Source organism: Indicator indicator, chromosome 31, assembly GCF_027791375.1.
Source record: "Indicator indicator isolate 239-I01 chromosome 31, UM_Iind_1.1, whole genome shotgun sequence".
Taxonomy (NCBI): Eukaryota; Metazoa; Chordata; class Aves; order Piciformes; family Indicatoridae; genus Indicator; species Indicator indicator.
This window is the reverse complement of record NC_072040.1, coordinates 10,386,283-10,407,500: the sequence shown is the minus strand read 5'-3', so window position 1 is coordinate 10,407,500 and position 21,218 is coordinate 10,386,283. Positions and strand designations below refer to the sequence as shown.

Below are 21,218 nucleotides of genomic sequence, written 5' to 3'. Positions count from 1 at the left end.
GGATGTTTGGTTGTTTTTTTTGGTGGGTGTTTGGTTGTTTATTTTGGTGGGTGTTTATTTTGATGGGTGTTTGGTTGGTTTTTTTGGTGGGTTTTGGTTGTTTATTTTGGTGGGTTTTGGTTGTTTATTTTGGAGGGTGTTTGGTTGTTTATTTTGATGGGGTTTGGTTGTTTATTTTGGTGGGGTTTGGTTGTTTATTTTGGTGGTGTTTGGTTGTTTATTTTAGTGGGTGTTTGGTTGTTTATTTTGGTGGTGTTGTTTTGGGTTGTTTATTTTGTGTGTTGGTGTTTTGGGTTTGTTTTTATTTTGGTGGGGTTTGGGTTTGTTTATTTTGGTGGGGTTTTTGGTTTGTTTTATTTTGGTGGGTTGTTTGTTTGGTTGTTTATTTTGGTGGGTGTGTTTTATTTTGATTGGGTGTTTGGTTGGTTTTTTTTTGGTGTGGTTTTTGTGTTTGGTTGTTTATTTTGGTGGGTTTTGGTTGTTTATTTTGGAGGGTGTTTGGTTGTTTATTTTGATGGGGTTTGGTTGTTTTGGTGGTTTTTGTTTTGGTGGGGTTTTGTTTGTTTGGGGGGTTGGTTGTTTGTTTTTATAAAGCTAAAGAGCTGGCTTTGTGGCTGAGGCATAGAATCATGGAATGGCTTAGGTTGGAAGGGACCTTAGAGATCATCAACTCCAATCCACCAGGGAAGCCTCTCAACTAGACCAAGTTGCCTCATCCAACTGGAGGTCCCTTCCAACCCTTAACATTCTGAGGGTACCATTGGCCTTGTTTCTTATGTTTCTGTACCTTCTTGGAGCAGGTGATGTTCTTGATGACTGTGGCAGGGCCACTGGGAAAGGACAGCAGTGTCTGGGGCCATCCAGCCCCCTTAGCCCTGGAGCTATGGCACTGAGGTGATGAGTGAGGGCTCTCAGGAGTCTGCTGTGGCTTCCAAACCCTCCCAAGCCCTTGAGTCAGGAGTTTATGTTGGGACAGAGCAGAAAGCACTAAGAAATGAGACAGCTCTGCCAGGCAGAGGACTGTTACCCTGGTGGTATGCAGAAGTGAAGTTGTGATGCTCAGTGCCTCCTGCTTTTGAAAGCCCACATTAAGTGTTCTGCTTTATTATTCCTTAGGCTAGAATTGCCTTACAACAACCAGGCAGTAGCCTTTTGTCTCAGGTCTCCTTAGGCAGAAAGCTGCCTTTACAGGCAAGAAGTGCTTGCAGTGGATTTCAAACATCTCTGCATAACAAGGAGGTGCTCCAAAGGATCAGTGCTGCTTGTAAACTTGCTTCTGTGGCTTCACTCCAGTGAAGGGCTGTCTGAACAAGTACCCTTCAGTGTGTCAGCTGCCTGTAGTTGAAGGGAGTAATTGAGTTTGATAACACCACATCTAAATGACAACATCCCCCTATCCTAAACCCTTTTGTTTATAAATACAGCAGGAAAAAAAAAAAAAGAAAGGGTTTGTGTACTAAAGGTGAACACTCCCATGATGATGTAAATTTCCATGAAGTTTTGATAACATGTAGGGAAAAAAACATGGTGGATTCCTAGTTCTAACTTAACCATTGTCATTGTACTCTCCTCTTAGGAAGCAAAAATTGAGCCAGAAGAATTTACAAAGAAGCTGTATGTAGAGCTCAAGTCGTCCCCACAACCATATTTAGTTCCTTTTCTCAAGGTAAGTGTCTGAATGTGGATACCTGGTGTGAAATGAGGGGAGGGAGAATCATAGAATCATAGAATCAAGAAGGCTGGAAGAGACCTCAAAGATCATCGAGTCCAACCTGTCACCCTAAACCTCATGACTATCTAAACCATGGCACCAAGTGCCACGTCCAGTCCCCTCTTGAACACCTCCAGGGATGGGGACTCCACCACCTCCCTGGGCAGCACATTCCAATGGCCAACCACTCTCTCTGTGAAGAACTTTCTCCTCACCTCCAGCCTAAACCTCCCCTGGCACAGCTTGAGACTGTGTCCTCTTGTTCTGGTGCTGGTTGCCTGGGAGAAGAGACCAACCCCCACCTGGCTACAACCTCCCTTCAGGTAGTTGTAGACAGCAATGAGGTCTGCCCTGAGCCTCCTCTTCTCCAGGCTAAACAGTCCAAGGAGGAGGACCAAGAAAGCAAAGCAAAAGGTCAGAGAGTTCATAGAGTCATAGAATGGTTTGGGTTGGAAGGGACCTTCAAGATCATCTGGTTCCAACTGCCTGCCATGGGCATTCAAATAGGTGTTTCCTTGGGTAAGCTGAGGGAATGGTGCTGAACCTGGCTCTGTGTGACTGTTGCTCTTGGGAAGACAATTATCTTTTTGGAGGGAGTATGGTTTCAGAAGACTGATTGGTGCTGTGTTCTTAAACTGGAGAGTAATTATCCTCTGACCATTAATGGAGACTAAAGCTTTGGAAGCTGCTGCATCTCCACTAGAGCAGCTACACTGAGATGACTTCTTTCTCATCAGAGCTGTAGCTATTCTGACTCCTAATGCAGAGGACTGACAACAGTGGCTGTGCATAGCTTAGAGCACCAAAGAATTATTTCAGTTGGAAAAGCCCTCTAAGATCATCCAGTCCAATCATAAACCCAACACCACCATGGCCATTAAACCATGTCCTCAAATGCCATGGCCACACCTTTCTTGAACTCCTCCAGGGATGGTGACTCCTCAGGGGGGCAGCCTGTTCCAATCCCTGACCACTCTTGTCTGTAAAAAAATTTTTTCCTAATCTCCAACCTAAACCTCCCCTGGCACAATTCCAGGCCATTTCCTCTCCTTCTATTCCCTGATGCTAGGGAGAAGAGACCAAGCCCCAGCTCACTGCAACCTCCTTTCAGTGAGTTGTAGAGAGCAATGAGGTCTCCTCTCATCCTCCTCTTCTCCAGACTAAACAGCCCCAGGTCCCTCAGCTGCTCCTCCCCAGCCCTGTTCTTCAGACCCTTCCCCAGCTTTGTTGCCCTTCTCTGAACTTGCTCCCAGCACCTCAATGTCCTTCTTGGAGTGAGGGGCCCAAAACTGAACACAGTATGCAGCTTTTAAATTCAAAGAGTCTACCTGAATCTGTTCTTCTTTCTGCTGGTTTGTGTTTAACTAGAGGCAGAAAAAAAATAATAAAAAAACAAGGAAGAACTTCTTTTCAGTGAGGGTGGGGAGAACAGGTTGCCCAGGGAGGCTGTGGATTCCTCCTCCCTGGAGGTGTTCAAGGCCAGGTTGGATGAGGCCTTGAGCAAGCTGGGCTGGTGGGAGGTGTCCCTGCCCATGGCAGGGGCGTTGGAACTGGATGATCTTTAAGGTCTCTTCTAACTCAAACCATTCTCTCATTCTAGATTTTCAAATCTGTTGAGGATGCATTTGATCAATAAATGAGCATGAGGAAAGCTGAGCAGCTTTTTAAAAAGAAAAGGAAGGGAGTGTTCAGGACAGTTGTGCTGCAGGAGGTCCAGATGTGCAACCTGCTCACTTGATAGAGCAGCATGTGAGACACGTTCCTTTTGCACAAAGCCCAGAGCAGCAGCATTGTGCTGGAGACTCACAAACTGCTGAGAGGGTAAAAAAGGGGTTGTAAGAATATGCAGGTCACTGCAGAGCTGAATTCCTCTGGTTCTGAGCTGCAACAGCCCCTTGCCCAGTGAGCCCTTTAGCTCTTGCTGAGCACTGATCAGATGCCCTCTGGGGCTGCTGTTCTCCAGGCTCAGCAGCCCCAGGCTACACAAGACAACCATAAAGGCAGAGCTTGTTTCACACCAAAAAGTCACAAGGGGGCTGGAGGAACATCAGGGATTTGCACAGCAGGGCTGCTGGGCTTCTCTTTCCTGATCTATCTGAGGATGCCCCTGCTCACTGCGGGGGGTTGGACTCGCTGACCTTTGGGGGTCCCTTCCAACCCAACCTATGCTATGCTGTGACATTGTACATAGTCAAGGAGGGCTTGAAGGTTGTTCTGTCCATTAACCTGCTCAAACACAGACAGTAGGAATGGAATGTTGTCAGCCAGCTTTCCTGGAGCTCTGCTGCAGAGAGCTAACTGCCTTCGGTTGTGCTGCTTACAGCTGCACAGCCATTCCTGAAGTGCTGTCCCCCTCTAGTGTAGGCACAGCTGTATCGGTGCAGAGCTGCTCCTCTTTCACAGCTCGGTTCTGGCTTCACTGGAGGCTTGGTAGCTCTCTGTCAGGTGGTTACAATACAGCAGGGTTTTGGCAAAGCTAACGTTTGTTTATTTATTTTGAGGTGGTAAAGCAGTTAAAACGGTCTTCTTCTGAAATATTAACTCCAAATTGAGAATTCTAAACAAAACCAACCACTCAAAAAAAATAAAAACCCCAAACAAGCCCAGACCAAAGAAAGTTATGGATGAGTTTCCCTCCAAGTGCAGTTTGCTATGTGCTGTGAAGCCATGGGGACTGCTGACCTTTGCTCAGCCTGTGGTGGGGATGCTTGTGATCCTCACTGAGCAGCGTTGTCATCAATTTAAGGGGGGCTGATTCCTGGAATAAGGAATTTATGGTCCCATGAAAAATTCAGTGGGGAGATAAGGAAGAGGAGGCAGCTGCTGATGTATGAGTATTGTAGAGGGTGCTGCTGATGTTATGGGCAGGGTTTTCTCCTTGTTTCTCCTAGAAAAGCTTGCTCACCCTGCGGCAGCTGGTGCCCGACGCTCAGAGCTTCATCCAGCAGTGTCTGCAGCAGCCAGCCCCAGCACAAGAAGCTGTTTTAACCTGTACCCCTGCAGCCCCAGCTCCTTCCATAGCAGTGGCAACCTCAGCTGCAGCAACAACTACTCCTCCAGTTACAAACCCAGGGTCTGTTCCTGGAACAGTCACAGCCTCTGCAGTTCTGCAACCAGTGTCTGCCTCTGGAACAGTCCCAGCCCCTCCAATTACAAACCCAGTGTCTGCCTCTGGAACAGTCACAGTCTCTGCAGTTGTGCAACCAGCTTCTGCCTCTGGAACAGTCACAGCCTTTCCAGGTGTGCAACCAGTGTCTGCCTCTGGAACAGTCACAGTCTCTTCAGTAACAAACTCAGTGTCTGCCCCTGAAACAACCACAGCCTCTGCAGTTGTGCAACCAGTGTCTGCCCCTGGAACAGTCACAGCCTCTGCAGTTGTGAGACCAGTGTCTGCCCCTGGAACAGTCACAGCATCTGCAGTTGTGCAACCAGTGTCTGCCCCTGGAACAACCACAGCCTTTGCAGCTATAAAGCCAGCCCTTGCCAGAGCACCTGTGAAGGCTTCTCTGCAGGTGTTGAAGCCTGCTCCTTCCTCTGCAGCAGTGCCAGCACCTCTTCAGCCTGCACCCTCAGTCCTCACCACAAGGACAGCACCATCAGGCCTGAGTGCTGTCCAAGCTGTCAAGCCAGTCTTCACTTCTGCAGCAGCAACGTCCTCTCTCCAGTCTGTGAAGCCAGTGCTGGTCTCTGCAGTGACCTCTTCCTCAACAAGCCCTCTGCAGCCTCTGAAGCCAGTGGCTGGAACTCCCATCAGTATCAAAATCTCCCAGCCAAGCTCCGTGGCTGTGCAGTCAGTGGGTGCTCAGCAGGTGGTTAAAGTGAAGCAGTTGGTAAGATGAATTTCTCAGGCTTCCTTACGTTGACTCTTAGCAAATAGAAGATCGTTTTGGGCCTTAGCTTGTTCTTTCCCAGCAGGTGAAGGTGGCTGTCATGAGTTCATCAGGGATGTCTGGCACAGGGTGGGGATGCTGAGCCCTTGTGGAGAAGGTGAACAAGGCCAAGTGCAAGGTCCTGCACCTGGGTCAGGGCAATCCCAAGCACAAATCCAGGCTGGGTAAGGAGCAGCTCAAGAGCAGTCTGGAGGAGAAGGCCTTGGGGGTGTCAGTTGATGACAAACTCCCTAGGAGCCAGCAATGGTCCCTGGCAGCCCAGAGCCAGCTGTGTGCTGAGCTGCATCCAGAGCAGGGAGAGCAGCAGCACAGGGAGGGGATTCTGCCCCTCTGCTCTGCTCTGCTCAGACCCCACCTGCAGCACTGCCTCCAGCTCTGGGGGCCCCAGCACAAGAAGGACCTGGAGCTGCTGGAGAGGGTCCAGAGGAGACCACAAAGATGATCAGAGGGCTGGAGAAGCTCCCCTGTGGGGACAGGCTGGGAGAGTTGGGGCTGTTCAGCCTGGAGAAGAGAAGGCTCCAGGGAGATCTTAAAGCAGCCTTCCAGTACCTGAAGGAGCTCCAGGAGAGCTGGGGAGGGACTTTTGACAAGGGCTTGCAGTGACAGGACAAAGGGCAGTGGCTTTGAGCTGGGAAAGGGCAGATTCAGACTGGAGTTTAGGAAGAAATTCTTTCCAGTGAGGGTGGTGAGACACTGGAACAGGTTGCCCCGGGAGGTTGTGGATGCCCCCTCCCTGGAGGTGTTCAAGGCCAGGTTGGATGAGCAGCCTGGTGTGGTGGAAGGTTTCCATGCTCACGGCAGGGAATTGCAACTAAATGATCTTTAAGGTCCCTTCCAGCACAAACCATTCTATGAATCTAAAGCAAGCTGTAAGCTTGATCTCTTGCAAGATACGCTGATCACCATTGCACCAGACTGAGCATCCAGCTTGAGGCATGAGGGAATGCAAGTTCTGATCCCTAGGCTAGGCTGGCATCTGCAAGAGAAGGCAGGGCATGCTGGTATCAGAAGTTGCTGGTGGGGTGCTTATGTTAATTACTGTTAGATGTCTTGTTAGGGCTGTGCCTCAGCCAGCCACCAAGGAGTCCAGGCTCTCTGCCTTGATAGTTCCTACCCTGGGTACAAGGCACAAGGGACTGGAAGATATTTAGTGATATGTTAACTGAAATGCACAAAGTAGCTCAAGGAGCTTTTCAAGCAGAGTTCTGACCTCCAGATTTACTAAGACATGTTAATTATGAAGTCATCCAAAAGTGAGCTTTTTCTATCAGGCCTCATTAGCTAAGAAATTCCAGGAGGAATAAATGGCTTGATGAAACAATACCCTCAAAAGCAAGGTGTTAACAGCTTTTCTACTTTTTTTTTCTTGGCACAGGTTAGCTTCTTGCTAATGTTAATGTTAAATACCAACCGTGGATCACAGGCAGACAAACTGTGACACAGGAGGTTCCATGGAAACATAAGGAAAATATTCCTCATTTTGAGGGTGGCAGAGCCCTGGAGCAGGCTGCCCAGAGAGGTTGTGGAGGCTCCATCTCTGGAGGCATTCAAAACCCACCTGGCTGTGTTCCTGGTTGATTTACTCTGCTCTAGCAGTGGGGTTGGACTAGATGGTCCCTTCTAGCCCCTACCATTCTGTGATAACCAAAAGAGCAACACTGTGAAATCCACAAGGTTTGGTTTGTGGGTGTTTGAGGCAGTGAGTAGTAAGCTGTCTGACTGCTCTGCTTGTAAGGAACTCAAGTGTCTTGAGAGCATGTGAGCCAGCAGGGTGTGCTTGCAGCCCAGAAGGCCAATGGCATCCTGAGGTGCATCAAAAGCAGCGTAGCCAGCAGGTCAAGAGAGGTGATTCCACCCCTCTGCTCTGCTCTGCTCTGGTGGGACCTCCCCTCTGGAGTACTGTGTCCAAGTTCAGGAGCCTTCAGCACAGGAAGGTCATGGTCCTGATGGAGCAGGTCCAGAGGAGCCATGAAAATGATCAAGGAGCTGGAGCAGCTCTGCTATGAGGCCAGGCTGAGGGAGCTGGGGGTGTTCAGCCTGGAGAAGAGAAGGCTCCAGGAACACCTAATAGCATCCTCCCAGTATCTGAAGGGGGCTACAAGAAGGCTGCAGAGGGACTGTTTCCAAAGGCCTTCAGTGATAGGACAAGGGACAATGGTTTGAAATGAGGGAAGAAGAGATTTAGATTGGGTGTTAGGAGCAAGTTCTGCACCATGAGGGTGGTGGAACACTGGAACAGGTGCCCAGGGGTGTGGTTGAGGCACCATCCCTGGAGATATTCAGTGTCAGGCTCCACAAGGCTCTGAGCAACCTGATCTAGTGAAGAATGTCCCTGCTGACTGCAGGGGGTTTGGTCTGGATGACTTTTGGAGGTCCCTCCCAAACCAAACCATTGTAGAGTCCAGTCTAGGACTCTATAAATAGTGTCCCTCTGGCAGGTAACTCAATTCTTCACTAGGACTTCCTTGTACAGATTTTTTTTTTTTTCCTTTAAAAGAGAGCAAAACATTAGACTTCCCCTTAAGCTGGATCTGCTTTCCCAGGTATTGTGTGTGACTCTCTTTTGTGGTTTGTTTATTGTGGACACCTGATTTAGCAGTATTCAGACCCCTGAAGTCTTTGGCTTTTTAAACTTTCCTCCTTTCAATGTGCATTAGGTGGCTGCAGCATAAGAATCCTGCATTCTAAATGAAGAGCTTTAAGAAGAACAAAGCACTCAGCTCTAGGGAAGGGGTGGAGGGGATCCTTTGGGTTTAAAAAAGACCTACCAACCAACCAACCAACCAAAAAAGTCCATGAAAAGCCCCAAACAGTTACCCAGCATATGCACTGACAGGCTTTGATGTAGTAGCTAAAGCCAAATTGGAAAAGGAGTTGGTAGCCTTCCTGTCTTTCAGGAGTGAGTTTGAAATTGCAGCCAGAAGAAAATGAGGACTTCTTAGGTTGTCCAAGGGCTGGAGAGCAGTTTGTTGGCTGCAGAGTAAGCCCTGTAATCCAGGGGAAAGGTTGGCCATCTGTGCAAACAGAGGAGGAAGCTGAACTCAGCCCTGGGGAGCTGAAACAGTTCTTGAATATGAGATTGGTGAACTCAAGGAATGGCTTCAGCCTCCTGCACCTCTGCAGTGCTGCAGCCTGTTTCAATTTCTTTTCTTCATCATGCCTTGCCAATGCTGAACTGCAGCCCAAGCATGTTTTTATTCTCACTTGGGTAGATCCCAGACCCAGTGATTGAAATCCTTGAATGCTTGCTCTTCAAAGCACCTGTTTAATTTTGCTCTTGCCTGTAGCTGGAAGGCTGAGTTGACCACTTTGCATCTTGAGTGTATCAGGAGCTCAGTGTTTGTTCAGACAATCTCTTAGCACAAAGAGCTGGTTAGTCAGAAGCAGCTGCATCTTCCAGAGCTTCCCTACTGCCTTTCCCTGAAAAGGCAGAGGGTCTGTTTCCTCCCCACAAGAAAACAAATCTGGAGCTCCCCTCCCTAAGCAGAAGGCTCCTGCTGCCAACTGAAGGGAAGCACATGCCAGCTGTGCAAATCTGTCCACACAATGCTGCCAGCAATTTCTTTCCCTTTCCAGCCTGCAGAGCTCTCTGCTGCCATACACTCCTTCTGCATGCCCAGTTCTCATTTAGGTCTCTTCTGCTTGGGGAATGTAAAGTGAACTTCCACATGCCAGCTGCGATGTAGCATTGGTGGTGCTTAAGAATGCAGCCCTGCAGTAGTGTGATCGCAGAATCACCACCAGAGTGTTGCAACAGGGGACTTGCATGGAGCCATGGAAGTCTTTTGGTTGGAAAAGGCAACTTTGAGACCAACCATTCTCTACCTCTACCAAGGCTGGGGCCCTCAGCACCACATCTCTGCCTCTTTGAAACACCTCCAGGGATGGGGATTCAGCCACCTCCCTGGGCAGCCTGTGCCAGGCTTTGAGAACCCTTTCAGGGAAGAATTTTCTTCTAATGTCCAACCTAAACCTCCCCTGGTACAGCTTGAGGTCATTTCCTCTCATCCTATCACTTGGTACTGGGAAGAAGAGACCCACACACCTGGCTCCAGCCTCCTTTCAGAGACTTCCATTTCTGTAGCATGATTATGAAAGCTCTGGGTGTGTGTAGTGGACACAAGGGAGGTGTTTTTCAGCTGCTGAGATGGATCATATGCCTGTGCTGTGAGAGTTTCATGTTTGGAAGGGTTCTCTCCTGGTGGCTTTCTTAACTCAGTCCCATTTGAAGGCATTGGCTTACAAAGAAGTTTCATCTTAGAACTGAAGGCTGTCTTGCTGTAGTAGTTTGTGTCTTGTTAAAGCTTCATGTTAGGCATAAAGAGCAAGAGTTTCATGGTGTAGTCCCTGCAGTTACCATCGAGATGTGCTCCCTGGACATTGCTAACAGCTGAAGCAAGGAGTGAAGTGCTTGTGCTGTTCCAACTGCTTGTTCTTAATCAGGAGTTAGTGTTAAGTCCCCTCAGAGCTGAGCTTTCTTCAGCAGTCTCTTCAGTTTTTCCAGAGCTTTTTTTGTCCTGGGTGTATGGCATTTGCATTCTGCTGGTGAGGCTGCCTCCATGAAGCAGTAGTGCTTGTAGTGTGTGATGATAGCTCAACATCTCTCTGCTGAGCTCCACACTTTGCTCTGTGAATGTAAAACAGGTTCAAGTCAGGCTAATGGAGAGGCTCTCTCGGGCAGCTCTCTCTGTGCTGGCAGTGGATGTTGCATTCCCTTTTTTTTTTTTTTTAACTCAGGATTGTGGATGATTTTTATTTGATGTCTCTGTCAACCTACTTAATGGGGCACAAAGGAACAGTCCCTTTTCTTTATTACTTCTTGCTGCTAACCTGAAGAAAAGAAGCAATAGCTCTTTCTCACAGATATTGCCCATTTCTGTAATTCTTCTTCCTGGCGTTAGATCCTTGTTGACGTTTCCAGGATTGTTGTCCTCTCCTGTTGCAAATCCCAAGGAATCCCAGCTTTTGTTAGTCTAGCAGCTAGAATGGCAAACAGAACATCAGCTCTGCTGCCAACACATCCCTTCTGTTTCTCCTAGATTCATGGAATCCCAGAGTGGTTTGGGTTGGAAGAGGTTAAAGACCATCCAGTTCCAACCCCTCTGCCATGGGCAGGGACACCTTGCACTAGACCAAGCTGCTCCAGGCTCCAGCCAACCTGGCCTTGAACACCTCCAAGGAAGGGGCATCCATAACCTCCCTGGGCAACCCATTCCAGTGTCTCACCACCCTCACTCCAAAGAATTTCTTCCCAGTCTCTAGTCCAAATCTCCCCTCTGGCAGCTTCAATCCATTCCCTCTCACCCTATCACTACAAGCCCTTATAAAAAGTCCCTCTCCAGCTCTCCCTTAGCCCCTTTCAGGAAGGCTGCTCTAAGGTCTCCCTGGAGCCTTTTCTTTTCCAGGCTGAACAGCCCCAACTCTCTCAGCCTGTCCCCAGAGGGGAGGTTCTCCAGCCCTCTGGTCATCCTCATGGCCTCCATACCCCAGTTTCAAAAGGTTTTTTTGCTCCTGTGCTGTCTCAGAGTTCTGCATGCTGAGGATGAAGCATCATTTCCACTGGTGGTAGGGAGAGTCTCTGGGTGCCTGTCAGTGTGGGTGCTGGCAGAGGCTGTGAGCAGTTTGTCCAAGCTGGTCAGTGGCTCAGTAATGATCTGATTATCAATGGTGCTGCTAACAACATTGGCCACTTCTAGCACACGGAAGCTGAACCTTTCAGAAAGATCAAACCCTGCTTGGTAAAAACAGAAGCAAATGTTTGTGTCTGCACTGCTGCAGGAGGAGGTGCTGGATGTGTGAGCCTTGACTCAGCCCACAGCCTGTCCCTGCAATTCCCGTGGTCCATTCCTCTCACGGATCTTGCCTTTCTTCCACTGGCACAGGTTGCCCAGGGAGGTTGTGGATGCCTCCTCCCTAGAGGTGTTCAAGGCCAGGCTGGATGAGGCCTTGAGCAACCTGGGCTGGTGGAAGTTGTCCCTGCCCGTGGCAGGGGGTTGGAACTGGATGATCTTTAAGGTCCCTTCCTCCCCAACCCATCTATGACTCTGTGAACTGTCTGTTGTCTGGTTTTCAGACACCACCTTCAGCTCCCTTCTTCTGCTGCTGGGATCCATCCTCTCTGATACTCTGAAAGTGTCTCTTTCTGTGGCTGGGGGATGCTTATGCTGATGATGTTTACTGATAAACCTGAAGTTAGATGTCAGAAGGAGACAGCCTAATTTCTTAAGTACAATCAATGTCAATTCTTTAATTAAACCTGTGCAAGGCTGCTGTGCAAGCACTCTTTAGGCTTTCAGATGTTAGAATAAAAGAGGTAGAGGAGATAAATGAGTTTCTTGACCCTTTACTAGCTTTTTGCTGCTGTAAAAATAGGATTCCATCTGAAGACATTAGAATCATAGAATGGCTCATGTTTGAAGGGACCTTAGACATCAGCTACTCCAACCTCCCTGCCATGGACAGGGACACCTTCCACCAGCCCAGCTTGCTCAAGGCCTCATCCAACCTGACCCTGAACCACCTCCAAGGAGGGGACATCCACAACCTCCCTGAGCATCCTGTTGCAGAGTCTCACCACCCTTGTACTGAAGAACCTCTTCCTAACCCTTCCAGGCTAAGTAACCTCATGCTTTGGTAAAAGCACAAATTTCTCCTATTTGTAATCAAGAACTTTTGCAAAGGATGTACCAAAAGCTGCAGACCACATTTTACTAGCTAGGAGGCTTAGAAATGAGGCTTTCAGGAATGCTGCAATTTTATTCCTTTCTTGCATTTTAATTGCCTCAGAAGAGGAGGAATTGGTATTTATCAGCTGTGCCTGTAGCTCTGTGTTGTGATGACACCCTGCTGTCTGCTTTTGCTTCTTTCAAGAGCCTCTTTAAACAAAACTATCAACTCCCTTCCTTCCCCCCCTTCAGCAGTGTGCTGATGCTTTTGTCTGGCAGCTTTTACTCACTGGAGGTGGTTCTAGGTGGTGTTTCATGTTCCCACTATCCCATGTGTTCAGTGCATTTCTTCCTCATGCTTTGAAACTCAGCAGCTCCATTTACAAGTGGTGGTGTGGCTTCAGCCACGGATTAGTAACTTTGTAGTGTGTACTCCTAGTTCTTGACAGGAAAAGGATTTGGTGCAAGACTTCTGTTTGGTTTGGTGGTCTCCCTTTCCAACTGGGTGTATGTGATACTTACTCTTTTGAACTCATTGGCAGGCAGACTCAATATTCGATTTTTTGGTCTGTTCAGCAAGACTTAGAGAGAGGAAAAGCCTCTTAGTCTAAGGGGTTGTGTAATACTCAGTGAAACTCCTCTAGCAACAGAGAGGAGGGAGGAAGCATCTATTTAGGGCTCTGCTATTTAAATCAGGCAGTTAAATTAAGTCACTTTGACCAGCATGGTAACTGAGATTTAACAAGGCTAAGTGCAGGGTTCTGCACTTTGGCCACAACAACCCCATGCAGAGCTATAGGCTGGGGTCAGAGTGGCTGAGAGCAGCCAGGCAGAAAGGGACCTGGGGGTGCTGGGTGACAGCAGCTGAACATGAGCCAGCAGTGTGCCCAGGTGGCTAAGAAGGCCAATGGCATCCTGGCCTGCATCAGGAATGGTGTGGCCAGCAGGAGCAGGGAGGTCATTGTACCCCTGTGCACAGCACTGGTTAGGCCACACCTTGAGTCCTGTGTCCAGTTCTGGGCCCCTCAGTTCAAGAGAGATGTCGAGGTGCTGGAAGGTGTCCAGAGAAGGGCAGCAAGGCTGGGGAGGGGTCTGGAGCACAGCCCTGTGAGGAGAGGCTGAGGGAGCTGGGGGTGTTTAGCCTGGAGAAGAGGAGGCTCAGGGCAGACCTCATTGCTCTCTACAACTACCTGAAGGGAGGTTGTAGCCAGGTGGGGGTTGCCATTGGAATGTGCTGCCCAGGGAGGTGGTGGAGTCCCCATCCCTGAAGATGTTCAAGAGGAGCCTGGATGAGGCTCTTAGTGCCATGGTCTGGTTGATTGGATAGGGCTGGGTGCTAGGTTGGACTGGAGGATCTTGGAGGTCTCTTCCAACCTGGCTGATTCTATGATTGTGTGACTCCTTCCAACAAATCTTCAGTGCTGTCTGGGAAAGTCCCTGCCTGAGCCTGGCTTTTGAAGTCAGTCACCAAAGAAGTCTTGATTGCTGCATCCTTGCTGCATCAGGACCATTTCCATCCAGTGGAACCCAATCTGCTGCCTGAACAAAGATGAGAATTTTTCAAAGATGAAAACATTTCCCTGGGAGATCAGTCAGATACTGGAATCCTCTCCCAAGGGAAGCAGTGGATGCCTCTACATGGGACAGTTTGACAGGGTGCTGAGCCAGCTCATTTCAGCTACACTGGCACCTAGAAAGGTTGAACCAGGTGATCCTTGGGGTCCCCTCCAACCTGGCTTTCCGGGATTCTGTGTGAGTTTAAAACTCACCACCAGGTGGGAAGAATTATTATCATGAAGTTAAAAAACCAACCGACCAACCAACTAACCAAAGAAAACCCCAAAACAAACCCAAACAAACAAAATCCCACCCTTAAAAGCTAAGGTTTCTCTGAGCAGGCTGTTTGCCTTAAACTGCAAGCTAGCCATGCATGCCCAGCAGCACTTCTGGCTCAATGAACACATTGATACTATTTACTTCTCAGATGTTTAGCTTTTCTCACTCTTGATATTGGCTGTTCCCCTGCCAGGTAGTCCAGCAACCACCAGGAACCGTTGTAAAGCAAGTATCCACACTGCCCCAGCCCTCAACACTGACCCTGCAGACATCTGCTGAGGAAAGGATGCCACTGAATACACTGCTTCAGACTAACCAGTTGCCTCCAGGTAAAGTGAAACTACTTTAATGGAGAAGGGAGAGGACTGCTGAGGTATAGAAGAAAGCCCAGGCTGTTGGTAGGTTGTAGGAATGTAAGAAGGTGGTTGTCTGGTGGGAGCAACCAGCTCTGTGTCAGAAGATTCTAAGAGTGTATTCAGTCAAGGAAGGTTCTTCTCCCCCTCTGCTTTGCCCTAGTGAGGTTACATCAGGAGTACTGGGTCCAGTTCTGGGCTTCCCAGTTCAAGAGAAACAGGGAACACATGGAGAGAGTCCAGCAGAGGCTACAAAGATGCTGAGGGGCCTGGAGCATCTCTGTGAGGAGGAAAGGCTGAGAGCCTTGGGGCTGGTGAGCCTGGAGAAGAGCAGCCCCAGAGGGGATCTGAGCAATGCTCAGTGAGAGCTAAAGGGTGAGAGGCAGGAGGCTGGGGCCAGACTCTTGTCAGTGGTGCCCAGGGACAGCACAAGTGACAACAGGCACAAACTGGAACCCAGGAGCTTCCATCTGAACAGGAGGAGAAACTTCTTTGGTGTGAGGGTGCTGGAGCCCTGGCGCAGGCTGCCCAGAGAGGCTGTGGAGTCTCCTTCTCTGGGTAGATTCCAACCCCACCTGGCCATTGTGGTCCTGGGCAAGCTGCTGTGGGTGCCCCTGCTTTGGGAGGGGGGTTGGGCTAGATGATCTCCAGAGGTCACTTCCAACCCCACCATGCTGGGATCCTGTGTGATTCTGCGTGAAGCTGAACATCTTTACTGTCTGCTTGGAGTTCTGATGAGACACTCAGTGCCATGCCTGCTTCTCTCCTGTCAATCAACAGTTGTACCTGTTACAATACTGTGAGTAAGCTCTTTGCAGTGAGCTTCCTTTAGACTGTGATGCTTGGGAGCTGTTTCAGGAGGCTTTGCTTTGTCCTGCAGCAGGTCTTAGCCAGGCAGTTTCCACTGGCCAGCACAGAGGAGGGGTTTGCTGAGAGCATGCAGGGATTGTGGCTGTGTAGAGCAGAGTGAATGCAAGGCTCTAGAGTGTCTGGTTTTCAAATGGATCTCATTAGCAGTTATTGAGTAGCCTTTGCTAGAAATATGAGCTGATTAAACACTTACTTTAGCATTTTTCTTGTTACTCTGGCATGTTCTTTGTTTTGTTTCAGGTTCCATTCTGAAACAAATTACCCTGCCAGGAAATAAAATTCTGTCGCTTCAAGCATCTCCTCTTCAGAAAGCTAAAATGAAAGAGAATGGAGCAACATCCTTCAGGTAAAAAAGAAACAACATCAATATAGGAGTTTGCTATAGGAAGGAACAAAAGGAACAGATGGTGGGAAAAGGGCCCAAAGAAAAGCAAGTTTCTTTGGAAACTTGTTTGTGATAGGTGCTTTTCACCTTCTAATACTAATTGCCAAGGGAGAAACTAAAAATGTTGAGCTTGTAGCAGATGTTAATTATTCTTCATATAAAAAAACTGTCCTGGTGAGGTTGGATTTTCATCATGCTGTCACAGAAAGGTGGAGGCTGGAAGGGACCTCTGGAGGTCATCCAGTCCAACCCCTCTGCTAAAGCAGGGTCACCCACAGCAGCTTGCCCAGGATCACAATGTCCAGGCAGGTTTGGAATCTCTCCAGAGAAGGAGACTCTACAACCTCTCTGGGCAGCCTGCGCCAGGGCTCCAGCACCCTCACAGCAAAGGATTTTTAACTCCTGTTCAGATGGAACCTCCTGGGTTCCAGTTTGTGTCTGTTGTCCCTTGTCCTATCACTGGGCACCTCTGAAAAGAGCCCAGCCCCATTCTCTTGCCCAGTCTCCTTTAGATACTTAGAAAAGTTATAGAATCATAGAATCACAGAATCAAGAAGGTTGGAAGAGACCTCAAGGATCATCGAGTCCAACCTGTCACCCTACACCTCATGACTATCTAAACCATGGCACCAAGTGCCACGTCCAATCCCCTCTTGAACACCTCCAGGGATGGTGACTCCACCACCTCCCTGGGCAGCACATTCCAATGTCCAACCACTCTCTCTGTGAAGAACTTTCTCCTCACCTCCAGCCTAAACCTCCCCTGGCACAGCTTGAGACTGTGTCCTCTTGTTCTGGTGCTGGTTGCCTGGGAGAAGAGACCAACCCCCTCCTGGCTACAACCTCCCTTCAGGAGGCTGAGATGATCTCCTCTTGGGCTGCTCTTTTCCAGACTGAAGGGCCCCAGGGCTCTCAGCCTCTCCTCATCAAGAGGTGCTCCAATCTCCTCAGCATCTTCATAGCCTCCATTGGACTCTTCCCAGTGGTTCTCTGTCTCTTTTGAACTGGAGAGCCCAGAACTGGACACAGTACTCCAGGTACAGCCTCACTACAGCAGAGTAGAGGGGCAGGAGAACCTCCCTCAACCTGCTGGGCTTACTTTTAGTACCCTCCAGAATACCATTGGCCTGCTGGCCACAAGAGCACCTTGCTGTCTTCCAGTATTCCCAGCTGTCAAGGGCCAGGGCTGGGCTGGGCACTAAACAAGTGCCAGAGGCTCTCTAGGAACCCCTCTGCCTTCCCAAAAGGGGAATAAGGGAAGGAAACTGATGGGATGGGAAAGAAACTAAACCAGCTGGGATGGAAAGAATAACAAAAAAGTAGAATATATGCAAACAGACACAAAATTAGTATTGAGTCCAACCCCCTGATGGCAATCAGTCACTGTCACCACTGATGCTGTGGCACAAGTCCCAGACTGGACTCAGTAGCAGATGGGAACTGATTCCAGAGCTGATTCTGGAATTCAGGAACTAGTGTATCAGGATGAAAGCAAAATGGACAAAGTCCTCCTCAGGCACCAGCCATTGAAGAAGAAGAGAGAAGAGCTTGACCCTGCTGATCCCTCAGCTTGATCCTGAAGATGACATCCATAGGCTGCAGTCCCTTGTTGGTCAGTTTAGGGTCACCCATCCTGTCTGCTCCTCTCTGCAGGTGCAGCCTTTGACTTCCTGCACCCCAATGTGGTGCACACACAGATGTCTGCAGCCCAGCCCTTGGTGCTCACTCTCCCCATCACCTTCTCACTGCTTGCAGAAGCAGCCCCTGGCTGTGCAAACTTGCCCTGAGCTGCAGAAAGGGCTGGCCCTGAGCAGAGACTGAGCTGGGAAGGGACAGCACTGAGCAGAACCAGCTCTGCTCCAGCTCACACCAGGACACCAGCACAGCTGTTCTTTGTGACCTGTGATCCATCAAACTGGTGATCATGTGTGAGGCAGAGAGAGGCACCATGGCCCCCTCTGAGGTTTTATGGTGGGCTTGGCTCTGGGCAGAGAGCATGGTGTGTGATTGATGTGATGGCACGTGTGACACTCCAGACTGTCTGCTCTCAGTGCCAGATCTCATTGAGCCTGGCTCCCTCTGCCATTGTGTCTGGGCTAGGCTGGGATATGAGAAGGTAATACTCACTCAGATGTACTTAGGAAGCTGTAATTTGACCTTGTCTGCTCTTTAATGGACTGGGTTTAGTTGCTTGAGATGAGCAGTAGGGGAAATGGTGATCCCCTCTAATTAATGAAACCTTCTAGGAAGGATTTCAGCTAAGCAAGGGCATTGCTGGCACTTGCTTGCCCCATGGCATGTCTTGTAAAGGGCACTGAAAAAGCCTGGCACCCTCCCTTGAAGTATTGATCAGCATTGATGAGATTCCCCTTCAGTCTGCTCTTTTCCAGCCTCAACATCCCCAATCCTCTCAGTCTGTCCTCATAAGAGAGATGATGTGGTCCCTTCAGCATCTTTGTAGCCCAGTTTTAGCAGAGTTGTTCTCCAAAGCCTATACAGCTCTGACTTTCAGTCTGGGAGGTCTTCATAGTCTCAACTAGCAGACAAACAGCAGACAGCGAAGTGGAGAACATCTGAGCAACTTCTCCTCCTCCTCTGTGGTAGTGGCTCTTGCTTTGCTGAAGTTGTCCTGTCCTATGGAGTTGCCTTGGACAGTGCCTGGAGGTTGGAATGAATTGTGCTTTCCTAATTTTCCCTTTGAGCTCCTCACTCCAGGAGGGACATTGAGTTGCTGGAGTATGTCCAGAGAAGCTGGGGAAGGGTCTGGAGAACAGGGCTGGTGAGGAGCAGCTGAGGGAGCTGGGGGTGTTTAGTGTGGAGAAGAGGAGGCTGAGGGGAGACCTCATTGCTCTCTACAGCTTCCTGAGAGGAGGTTGCAGTGAGGTGGGGGTTGGGCTCTTCTCCCTAGTATCAGGTATAGGACAAGAGGAAATGACCTGAAATTGTGCCAGGGGAGGTTTAGGTTGGAGATTTCTTTACAGACAAAAGTGGTCAGGGATTGGAACAGGCTGCCCCCCTGAGGAGTCACCATCCCTGGAGGTGATATGTAGACCTGGCACTCTGGGACATGTTTTATGGCCATGGTGGTGGTAGGTTGGTGATTGGACTCAATGATCCTAGAGGGCTTTTCCAACCCAAACAATTCTCTGGTTCTACAGAATGGAGCAAATGAAGATGGATTCAGAAGATGTGCATTGGTCAAACACCAGAGGGTGCCCCAGGCTCACTTTTCAGCCTGTACAGGCACATTCACAGCTGTGACCTGCATCTGCCTTGCTTGGGCTTCTCTTCCAGTGGCATATTTAGAGTAAATACCAACCATGACTTCACTCAGGATAACCCTCAGAACTTGCTGTTCTCTTTTCCCCTCTGTCCTGACGAGCTTCAGTCACTGGAGACTTGTAACAGCTGGGAGAGTTTTCCTTTTTGATTTCTGGATGTGACCTGATCAAATGCAGGAGGAATGAAAGGAGGTGGTGTAGAAGAGGGGATTTGTGGAGGGATGGCAGAAAATGAAAGCAAGTCAGCATCCAACAGAAACATCTGCAGGGATGCTCTGGAGTATTTGACATTCATCAGCTCAAAATGATTGTATAGCTCACTCCAAGTGCATGATGCCTTACTTCAAATGATTGAGGTTTGCTGGAAGAGCAAGGAGAAAACAATAGTTTTTACTCTGTTTATTATGCTAAGGTTGTACTAAAAGCACAAACCAGAGGAGTCTTTACTCTTTCACTATTTACTATAAATTTACTATTTACTCCTATTATATTACTCTTTACTAGGTAGTTTTTACTCTTTCCTATAAAGAATACTTCTTAGTATTCTTTTTTCATGCTTTTAGCACTAACATAGCATGGCTTCTGAAGCTTAGCTTACTTTCAGTGAGTACCACTTGTAAGGACATATAATGCTCCTTTCTTTGGGTGAAGTAAAGTAAGTCCAGCAGCGTTTCCATAGGTGCAAATCAATCTGTCTCTGACTAAGTACAAGCTTAGATCCCACAGGGATGAAGTTAGAACTGTAGAGCTGGCCCTTAAAAACAGTACACAGAGAGATGTCTGCTTGCCTAAAAGCTCTGGAATGTGTGTAGAATGATAGAATGGTAGGGGTTGGAAGATTGAGTCCAAACCCCATGCCAAAGCAGGGTCACTCAGGGCAGGTCACACAGGAACACATCCAGGTGGGTTTTGAAAGTCTTCAAAGAAGGAGACTCTACAACCTCTCTGGGCAGCCTGCTCCAGAGCTTCATCACCCTCACACTAAAGAATTTTCTCCTCATGTAGAGGTGGAACCTCCTGTGTTCCAGCTTATACCAAGTGTTGCTTGTCCTATCACTGGGCAGCACCAAAAAGAGCCTGGGACTTTCATCTTGCCTCTCACCCCTCAGCTATTGATAGACATTGATCAGATCCCCTCTCAGCCTTCTCTTCTCAAGACTAAACAACTCCAGGGCTCTCAGCCTTTCTTCACAGCAGAGATGTTCCTGTGTTTCAGCTTGTACCTCTTGTTCCTTGTCCTGCAAGAGAGACTGTCATGGAAATATTAAGAAAAATGCCAACCTGATAAGGGCAACAAAGCTGGGGAAGGGTCTGGAGAACAGGGCTGGGGAGGAGCAGCTGAGGGAGCTGGGGGTGGTTAGTGTGGAGAAGAGGAGGCTGAGGAGAGACCTCACTGCTCTATACAGCTCCATCAAAGGAGGCTGGAGCCAGGTGGGGCTTGGTCTATTCTCCTACTATCTGGTGATACAATGAGAGGAAATGGCCTGAAATTTTGCCAGGGGAGGTTTAGTTTGGAGATTAGGACAAATTTCTTTGCTGGTCAGGGATTGGAACAGGCTGCCCGTGGAGGTAGTGGAGTCCCCATCCCTGAAGGTGTTCAAGAAACCCATGGCTGTGGCACTTGGGGACATGGTTTAATGGATCTCAGAGGGCTTTTCCAACCAGAAGAATCATATGATTCTATAAAGGCTGAGTGTAGAGCACTGAAATGTATGCCTGTAGAAAGTTGGATAAATGCATAATATAGAAAGTTATCTCCTTCTTGCTGGAGTATTTGGAGTATGTGGCCAGGTTAAAAGCTAGAATGATTTACTGAGAGTGCTTGCTGTACCCAAGGTGCAGGCATCCTCACTTGGGTTCCATAAACAGCTCCATCAGGGTAATGTCAGATCCCAGCAGCAGCAGCTCTGCTAGCTTGTGCTCCCTGTTCTCAGTGCTAGCTGTGCTGACTTTGTGATCTCCTTTATCAGCAGATCTGTAGCAGTCACTGCCCTTCTGGGGTATTCTTGTCTCTGCCACCAGCAAAAGACTTTTCTGTAGCAACCACCAAGAAGAGGAAACTGGAGTGCACTTGTGAAGATCAGTTAGCACTCAATTATCATGCAGGGAAGCTTCACTTGCATGCCTGTTGAAAGATCAGGGTCTGTGTTAGGCTGGTGTTGCTCATGAGTATACACTTACAACTGCTCAGTTACTGCTTGTGGAGGGATGGGAAGAGGGAAGCTCT

At 48.8% G+C, this 21,218-nt stretch overlaps 1 protein-coding gene across 1 annotated transcript in view; it reads left to right on the top strand.

Annotated features, from left to right (window-relative positions):
• TAF4B (TATA-box binding protein associated factor 4b) overlaps positions 1-21,218 on the top strand; it is an 82,423-nt gene that overhangs the window by 20,805 nt on the left and 40,400 nt on the right. Inside the window, exons 6-11 of the mRNA XM_054394715.1 lie at positions 1,577-1,666; positions 4,603-4,829; positions 4,952-4,962; positions 5,201-5,541; positions 14,296-14,431; positions 15,566-15,671. Coding sequence (XP_054250690.1) covers positions 1,577-1,666; positions 4,603-4,829; positions 4,952-4,962; positions 5,201-5,541; positions 14,296-14,431; positions 15,566-15,671 — 911 coding nt within the window. The remainder of the gene's footprint in view (positions 1-1,576; positions 1,667-4,602; positions 4,830-4,951; positions 4,963-5,200; positions 5,542-14,295; positions 14,432-15,565; positions 15,672-21,218) is intronic.